The sequence below is a fragment of the Colobus angolensis genome, unplaced genomic scaffold, assembly GCF_000951035.1.
Source record: "Colobus angolensis palliatus isolate OR3802 unplaced genomic scaffold, Cang.pa_1.0 Scaffold107, whole genome shotgun sequence".
Taxonomy (NCBI): Eukaryota; Metazoa; Chordata; class Mammalia; order Primates; family Cercopithecidae; genus Colobus; species Colobus angolensis.
Window position 1 is genome coordinate 2,592,918 of NW_012111697.1, and position 9,449 is coordinate 2,602,366.

The 9,449-nt window shown below is 41.2% G+C and overlaps 1 protein-coding gene across 1 annotated transcript in view; it reads left to right on the forward strand.

The window, feature by feature from the left end:
- The window catches only part of UBA2 (ubiquitin-like modifier activating enzyme 2), a 45,214-nt gene that overhangs the window by 18,831 nt on the left and 16,934 nt on the right, over positions 1 to 9,449 (forward strand). Inside the window, exons 8-10 of the mRNA XM_011948908.1 lie at positions 619 to 740; positions 6,090 to 6,189; positions 7,816 to 8,006. Of these exons, the coding sequence (XP_011804298.1) occupies positions 619 to 740; positions 6,090 to 6,189; positions 7,816 to 8,006 (413 nt within the window). The remainder of the gene's footprint in view (positions 1 to 618; positions 741 to 6,089; positions 6,190 to 7,815; positions 8,007 to 9,449) is intronic.

Consider the following 9,449-nt stretch of genomic DNA (forward strand, 5'->3'; position numbering starts at 1 on the left):
AATGTGATTCCATTTTACTGATGAGAAAATCAAGGTTAAGAGAAATTTCACAAGTCTAGTAAATAGAGCTGCAGATTTATTCCTAGATCTCGTGACTGGTCTGTGCTTTTAACTGATTTGTGTAGCTTTCAGAAACTGAGGTACAATAGGCCAGGCAAGGTGGCTTATGCCAGTAGTTCCAGCATTTTGGGAGGCTGAAGCAGGTGGATTACTTGAGGTCAGGAGTTCGAGACCAGCCTGGCCAACATGGCAAAACCCCGTCTCTACAAAAAATCCAAAAATTAGCCAGGCGTGGTGGTGCGCACCTGTAGTCTCAACTATTCATGAGGCTAAGACAGGAAGATGGCTTGAGTCCAAGAGGTAGAAGCTGCAGTGAGCCAAGATCTTAATACTGCACTCCAACCTGGGTGACAGAGCGAGGCTTTGTCTCCAAAAACAAGAAAGAAAACTGGGATACAAAAAGATGCTGATGAATATGTTATTTTTCCTTTTCCTTGAACTCAGAATGTGTTGCATTTGGGGATTTCCATGAGTGACTCTTTTTATTCCCAAAGGTGAGTGAAAGAGTTCAGTTCTACATTAATTACAGCTGAACATAAAATGATGATTGTTTTATAGGGGAACCAACAGAAGCTGAAGCCAGAGCTAGAGCATCTAATGAAGATGGTGACATTAAACGTATTTCTACTAAGGAATGGGCTAAATCAACTGGATATGATCCAGTTAAACTTTTTACGAAGGTTAGATTTACTTTCTTTATAATCATGGATAGATGTATTGTTGTGCATAGATGTATTGTTCTAGTTCTGCTTGTTTTAAAATAGTCCATAAAATTGAATTAAGCTTCTATGTATATGCCTTATGATGTCCTAATAAAATGATTGATGCAGTCAGGATATGCAAGTTTTAAAATGTTACTATCTACACTAAATTTATCTGTATAACATCTAAATAGGAGGTAAAATTAGAGGCGGCTTGTATACCTTCTTGGTTGTCTTTCCTTCCCTCACTTTTTATAGAACTTCTTGGTTTTTCTGCTGCTTCTCATTTTCAGTTTTTTTGTTTTGTTTTGAGACGGAGTCTCGCTCTTGTTGCCCAGGCTGGAGTACAATGGCACGATTCCAGCTCACTGTAACCTCCGCCTCCTGGGTTCGAGCAATTCTCCTGCTTTAGCCTCCTGATAGCTGGGATTACAGGTGTGCACCATCATGCCTGGCTAATTTTGTATTTTTAGTAGAAGCGGAGTTTTGCCATGTTGGCCAGGCTGGTCATGAACTCCTGACCTCAAGTCATCTGCCCACCTTGGCCTCCCAAAGTGCTGGGATTATAGGCATGAGCCACCCCTCCTGGCTTCATATTCACCTTTATTTTCTGCTCATATATTTTATTAGCAATTTGACTGACATGTGTCCTAAATTACCCTTGAACCCTGTAGGCCCCTTGTTCTTGGTGAAATCCTTCTTCATCAGCATATATTATTTCCCTGTTGAATGTTTCTAGAGAAATCTATGAGATTGTTTTTATTGGGTCTACATAATTATTGTTCATCTAGACCCTCAGGTCCATGTTTGAAAAGTTTTTTGTTCTGTCTTGACTCCCTGACAAGTTGTACATGTGTGGGGTTTTTTGACTCTTTTTTCCCTCTTTGTGGAGAATGGGGTCTCACCATGTTACCCAGGCAGATCTCAAACTCCTGGTTTCAAGTCTCAAACTCCTGGGTTCAAGCTGTCCTCCAGCCTTTGCCTCCCTAAGTCTAGGATTACAGGCATGAACCACTGAGCCTAGCCCCTAGCAAAGCTTATCACAGAGCTTAAAACTTTCCCAACTCTTATCAAACTGAGTCAGTATTCTTGCAACTCTCACTAAGCAGATGACCTTAAGGATATAATAACAGGTTTGAAGCCATTGTACATGATTTACCTGTTGAGAGAATGATCCGCATCACCGAAAACTCTTAACCTTTTTCTTTCTACTGGAGAGAAACCACTTTCAGTAAAGGCTAAGTCTTGCATGTGGCTTTTTACTTTTCTTTTATACCAGTATTCAGACAGGATTTTCATCTCTACCCTGTGTCTTGGATCTTTTTTTTCTTGGTTTCTTTTGTCTGCTTTCCAGCATGCACAGGTTCTGCTGTCTTAAATCACATACTGCTCTCCCCAGCTTGTATTTCGTCTCATTTCCTCAGTGGTTACAGAGGAAGAAAGTCACATGTTGACTTTTTTTTTTGAGAGAGAGAATCCTGCTCTGTCGCCCAGGCTGGAGTGCAGTGGCATGATCTCAGCTTGCTGCAACCTCTGCCTCCCGGGTCAAGCTATTCTCCTGCCTCAGCCTCCTGAGTAGCTGGGATTACAGGTGCCCCCCACCATGCCTGGCTAATTTTTGTATTTTTAGTAGATACGGGGTTTCGCCATAGTGGCCAGACTGGCCTTAAATTCCTGACCTCAGGTGATCTGCCCGCTTTGACCTCCCAAAGTGCTGGGATTACAGGTGTGAGCCACCGTGCCCAGCCCACAGATTGACTTCCTTATCCCTATTGCATTTATTTTCTCACTACAGCCCTTTTCTAAAACATGGTTGTATTAGAGTTCTCTAAAGGGACAGAGCTAATAGGATAGATATATATAAAGGGGAATTGATTAAGTATTAATTCACACGATCACAAGGCCCCACAATAGGGCCGTCTGCAAGCCGAGGAGCAAGGAGAGCCAGTCTGAGTCTCAAAACTGAAGAATTGGAGTCCAATGTTTGAGGGCAGGAAGCATCCAACATGGGAGAAAGATGTAGCCTGGGAGGCTAGGCCAGTCTAGTCTTTCCATGTTTTGCTGCCTTCTGTGTATTCTAGCCTCAGTGGCAGCTGATTAGATGGTGCCCACCCAGATTAAGAGTGGGTTTGCCTTTTCCAGTCCACTGACTCAAATGTTAATCTCTCTTGGCAACACCCTCACAGACACACCCAGGACCAGTACTTTGCATCCTTCAAACCAATCAAGTTGACACTCAGTATTAAGCATCATAATAGTTTTTATTTTTATTATACTTAAGATGCAGTAAACTTTGATATGGGCATCAGCAGTATCTTCCAAACTGGTATCCTTATTTCCATTCCAATCTGAGCAACACTTGAATGCCAGAAAAATCTGAAGTGCATCCCCAATCTGTTGTTTAGCAGATAATTTTAAACATCTGTGTGCCAGACACTTCTTTAAGTACAGGGGATTTAGTTGTGAACAAGACAGAAGATAGAGTCCTTGCTTTTTTTTTTTTTTTTTTTTGAGACAGAGTCTTGCTCTGTCGCCCAGGCTGGAGTGCAGTGGCGCGATCTCGGCTCACTGCAAACTCCGCCTCCAGGGTCACGCCATTCTCCTGCCTCAGCCTCCTGAGTAGCTGGGACTACAGGCGCCTGCCCCCTCGCCCGGCTAGTTTTTCATATTTTTTAGTAGAGACGGAGTTTCACCGTGTTAGCCAGGATGGTTTTGATCTCCTGACCTCATGATCCGCCCGTCTCAGCCTCCCAAAGTGCTGGGATTGCAGGCTTGAGCCACCGCGCCCGGCCGAGAAGTCAAACATTGAACAATACATTTCAGCTTCAAAGTCTTAATGACATTAAATTCAGTGGCTTTGCAGCCCTTTAATAGTAAGTTTCATCTAATGGACTCATCCCTTCGCCTGCGAACCCATTTCGTATGTTGCTAGGGAGAGGCTTCAGAAGAGGCTTTCTAGAGGAGGTAACATTTAAGCCCACGGCTTGAAGGAATAAGAGTCAGAATATGGTACAGTATGTGCAAGGAAACTCTCAGTTGGAAAACTGACATATATCCCATTAAGGGGGAGAGTGGAAAAAGATGACTGGAGAGATAAGTTGACGTCAGATCAGGCAGACTTTCTAGGCCTTGTTAAGGATGTTACAGCAAGACAGTGGCAGTCCATTGAAAAGTAGTCTTACAGGATCACTATAAGGGGATAGAAGGGATGCACACACTACCCTAGGATCTGATATTCGATCATAACCAATCTGGGACAGTGCCCCTGGAGTTGTGCAGTGCCGGAATAATCTGGAGTACGGCCATCTGTACTCCCAGTGGAGTATGGAGGAGTAGACTCAACAGGATTTTGGATGTATATGGTGAAGGTCAGTGGAATGAAAAATGGTACCTGGCTGGGCACTGTGGCTTACACCTGTAATCCCAGCACTTTGGAAGGCCGAGGCGGGAAGATCACTTGAGGCCAGGAGCACAAGATCAGCCTGGGCAGTATAGCAAGACCCCATCACTAAAAAAAAAAAAAAAATAGCCAGGCTTAGTGGCCTGAGCCTGCGGTCCCTACCTACTTAGGAGGCTGGGACAGGAATATCACTTGAGCCCAAGAGGTAGAGACTTCAGTGAGCTATGGTCACACCACTGCACTTCAGCCTGGGCAGGTCAAAGAACAGAGGTGCTGTTCTCTGATACAAGTGAGGTGGGAAGCAAATGTGTGTATAGGGGTTGGGGGAGGGTAGGAGAAGGTGATACAGCAATTTTGAACTCATTTGAGATTCTTTTGGAACATTAGAGAAGTGTTTTTGTAGATAAGTAGAGAGGTTTCAACTGGGGATATGTTTGGGATTCCTAGGTTTATAGATGTGGTTAACTACTGGAAGTGGACATGATACACCATGGAGGATAGAATGAAAAGATGGTTCAGTACAGAAATCTGAGGGACTCCTAATATTTAGTAATAGTTGCATAAAAGAGAAAGAAGTGGAGCTTAGGCTTAGAAAACTGTTGGTTCAAGCCTTCACGATCCTCTACAAAATGTTTCCAGCCACATTTGTTACCCAAGTCATAGTGGATTCATCTCCTTGCCTTTGTACCCATTTCACATGTTGCTGTCACAAGGAGACTCTTTCCTTATTTCTTAGATAAAATAGACATTTTTTTTTTTTCTTTTTTCTGAGATGGAGTCTCACTCTGTCGCCAGGCTGGAGTGCAGTGGTGTGATCTCAGCTCACTGCAATCTCCGCCTCCTGGGTTCAAGCAATTCTCCTGCCTCAGCCTCCCAAGTAGCTGGGCTTACAGGCACGTGCCACCACGCCCAGCTGATTTTTGTATTTTTAGTAGAGATGGTGTTTCACCATGTTGGCCAGGGTGGTCTCCATTTCTTGACTTCGTGATCCACCCACCTTGGCCTCCCAGAGTGCTGGGATTACAGGCGTGAGCCACCACGCTCGGCCAGAAATCCTTATATTACCCAGGGCTTTGTGCTATTCGCACTAAATTGTATTCTGATTATTTGTATATTTGGCTTATTCTCTAAAGATTAAGGATGCTCAGTTAGTATTGATGGATTAAGTATATTTTGATAGAAATGGCTGTGGTTTTTAATTATAGCGAAATTTCTGTTCTTGCCTGGTACCAACAATAAATGTGATGAATAAATTAACAATAGAAAATGCAGATAAGGAAAAAGAAAAAAATATTAAAATCACTTGAAGTTCTAGCACATCTTTTCATAGGTTGGTTTTTCCGTCTACTTGTAATGTTTTTGTTTTTGTAATAATTGTGTGTTTGGGGGTTTTTTCATTTTATTTTTGCTCTTGTTTCTGTAGGTTATATTTCGAGGGGAGACCACATTTTAAAGATACCGCAGTTCAGAAGTTCTGTTGTGAAGCACTTTAGTTTAAAAATCTGTATACTTTATTGGCATGTCCCCATGAGCTTGGAGGCATTTCTGACTGGCATCTCTAGGCTCAGTGATTGTAGTTCCCATGGAGCTGGTGTACATTTATTTGTATGATTGTGCTTCAGACTGATCTTTGGAGCTTTAGGGGAGCTTTTGGAGAGGTGACTTAGGAAGGCAGGGGCAGTCAGCAGTTCAGGGCTCCTTTACTCTGCATTCCTCAGAGCACTTCTGCATTTCACTGTTTTCAATGTAGGGATTCTGTTAGAACTTCCTTTTACAAATGTTTTCTCTTTTGAAAATCGTTACGCTGCTGGTATATGACATGTATCTTTAAATCAGATTTCATAGTGCAATATAATAGATCAGCAATGGAATGTTCTGGTATCAATTAGGGATTGTAGGGTTCATAGGATCTATCTTTCTTTTTTAAGCTTTTTAAAGATGACATCAGGTATCTGTTGACAATGGACAAACTATGGCGGAAAAGGAAACCTCCAGTTCCGTTGGACTGGGCTGAAGTACAAAGTCAAGGTAAAGAATACATTTTAGTCGTGGAACACATAAGCTGGAAATGTCCTTGCCTAAAGTCTTTGTATAGCCCTGTTGTTGGTTGAAAATGGTATGTCTTCATACATTCAAACGATGCAAAAAAGTATGAAGAACAAAAGTCACTGAAGTCCCACAGTTAGAGAAATAGCCACTAATAACATTTTCGGGAGTGTTCTGGTGGTCCGCCCTATGCACACAGACGCAGGCAGTCGTGTATACACTGCGTAATGGAATCATACTATTGATAAATTCTGACTTGCTTTTGTCAGTATAATTAACTAGTCTGTTATTGATTAACATGTAGTGTTTTCATATTTTCCCTGAAATAAAGTTTTGAGATCACTATATATTTATGTACATCTTTGTGTTTCATTTTGAGACTGAGTCTCACCCTGTTGCCCAGGCTGGAGTGCAGTGGCATGATCTCAGCTCACTGCAACCTGGGTTCAACTGATTCTCCTGCATCAGCCTCCTGAGTAGCTGGGATAGCAGGCGTGAGCCACTGCACCTGGCCTATTTATGTACACCATTGTGTCCTTGTGATTATCTCTTTAAGATTTAATCTAGAAACACATTTTTAATTTAAATTTTTTTTAATTTTTAGAAATGAAAAGTTTTTTTTGAGGCGTAGTCTTGCTGTGTTGCCCAGATTCGAGTGCAATGGCTGTTCACAGGCTGTCATAGCACAAGGCATCCCTGGACTCCTGGGCTCAAGCCATCCTCCTGCTTCAACCTCCTGAGTAGCTGGGACTGTATGCCACTGTGCCCAGCACATTTTAAAATTTTAAATGCAGGAAAACAATTGTTGTGGCTGCTTTCTCATCCCATTCCCCTTCAACACTTCTTGTCTCTCCTTTATCTGAACTATATTAGGATTAATTTATGCGCAGCAATATAACACCCATTGAAACTTAAAAGATCCCGGGAGACTTGGGATATCATTTTAGAGCAGTTCTCAACAATCTGGGGATAGTTATCAAACAGATTTAATTATGACTCTAGTAGTGTCCGCTTACTGAGTTCTCACTAGGTGCTGGGCATAATGCTTATTTATCATTTTATCTACATTATATCTTTGAATCTCCCAGTAATCCTATGAGGTTCTGAGGTGGTCTTGTACCTTTCCTATCTCAGCTTTAACAGTTTTTTGTTTTGTTTTGTTTTGTTTTGTTTTTGAGAAGGAGTCTCGCTCTGTCGCCCAGGCTGGAGTGCAGTGGCGCCATCTTGGCTCACTGCAAGCTCCGCCTCCTGGATTCCCGCCGTTCTCTTGCCTCAGCCTCCCGAGTAGCCGGGACTACAGGCTCCTGCCACCACGCCCGGCTAATTTTTAGTATTTTAGTACAGACGGGGTTTTTCTGTGTTAGCCAGGATGGTCTCGATCTCCTGACCTCATGATCCACCCGCCTTGGCCTCCCAAAGTGCTGAGATTACAGGTGTGAGCCACCGTGCCCGGCCCCATGATAATTATTTTAATGGAATATATTTCATATTTGATTTCTTAATGGTTGGGGATTGAACTTGTTAAATAGAGCACAGTAGAGGAATGATGTTTATCAGTGAAATTTCTAATATATATATATACACATATATATATTTTTTTTTTTTTAGGAGAAGAAACGAATGCATCAGATCAACAGAATGAACCCCAGTTAGGCCTGAAAGACCAGCAGGTTCTAGATGTAAAGAGCTATGCACGTCTTTTTTCAAAGAGCATTGAGACTTTGAGAGTTCATTTAGCAGAAAAGGGGGATGGAGCTGAGCTCATATGGGATAAGGTTCGTTTTGACAATGTGTGGCAAGTACTTACATATCAAAAGTGTGTTTTAGTTCTTGAGGTGTAATACAAGCTAGTCATTTTTTGAATATTTACTAGATTTTGAAGAAATATATTGAATTTGGCTTGGATATTTTCAGCTCTAATTGCTGTATGGAGCTGAATTTTCTGTACATGAATTCAAGTAGTATCATAAAACTTCATTTGGGATTCTAGTGATGTATTCAGGGTTTATAATTATGTTGACTAGAAAAATAATGTGAATATATTAAAGTGAAATGTTTCTTGTGTATGTAGATGTGTTCATAGAAGTCATAAAATCATTTGGAGAAAACATCTCATTGGCCTGATTTGCCCTTGAAAGTAGTAAGATTGTCTTTGAATTGAAATAGTTGTAACTGTTTCAGAGGTCTGAAAGAGCCCTTGATATAAAAATGAGATGTAATTATTCTTAGATGTTAAAATCATATTTAATAGTACTCTGCAGTTATGTCATAGTTTGAGATTTGATATTATGAACTAATCTTACTTAATTGTGATCAGTATTATCTATGGCTAAAAGTGTTTTATCTCATAAAAGTTTGTATGTTCCTATGGTAGTAAAGATTAGTCATGGGTCTTAAGGCATAAAGGCCAATTTTAGAAACCTGAGAAAAATTTGTGTGTACAGATTTTGAAACTGGTTGAATCAGACGTCTAAATACACTAAAATGAAGCTAGTATATTTAGATTCTTGGGATTCTTATAAACATTAGTCTCTTGGGTTTTGTGATATTTAAAGAGTAACTTTTCATATTTTCATTGTTGTTATGCTAGTGATTTGGGAAGTTTTCGTTAGTGCGCAGAGGCTAAATAAAGAGCCCTCGGAATGGGAATTGTTATCTTCTTGAGTAAAGTCCACATGGAATGAGTGTGATAAGACAGCTGCCTAGGGAAGACACTGTGTTGAGTATTCAGTATTCTTAGTCCTCACCACACCTTATGAGATATGGATATAATTTCTCATATTTAATAGATTAAGGGATTTTGACTCAGGGAATTTGACTTGCCTGAGGATTCACAGCGAACCAATAAGTACGTAAAGAACTATGCTATCAGTGTTTTTTCTTGTGTTCTGTGATGCCTCTGAATTTTAGACCAGGGTAGTATCTTCTCAGTTCAAAGCAGGAAGCCTTGCTGAAATCTGGAGACTAGGATATAGTCTCAGAAAAAATATAAATCGTTAACGGGAAAAACTTGTATTGCCTTATCTGAAGAAACAGCATATATGAGAGAGTGGTGCATATGAAGAAAGTTTGGCAAAGGGGAGCTAAAAAGAGTCATCCAGGTTTTTCTGAAGTGTTAATGAAACAGCTTTTTAAAGTTGAGACAGGGTCTCAGGCCGGGCGTGGTGGCTCACGCCTGTAATCCCAGCACTTTGGGAGGCCGAGGCGGGCGGATCAGGAGGTCAGGAGATCGAGACCATCCT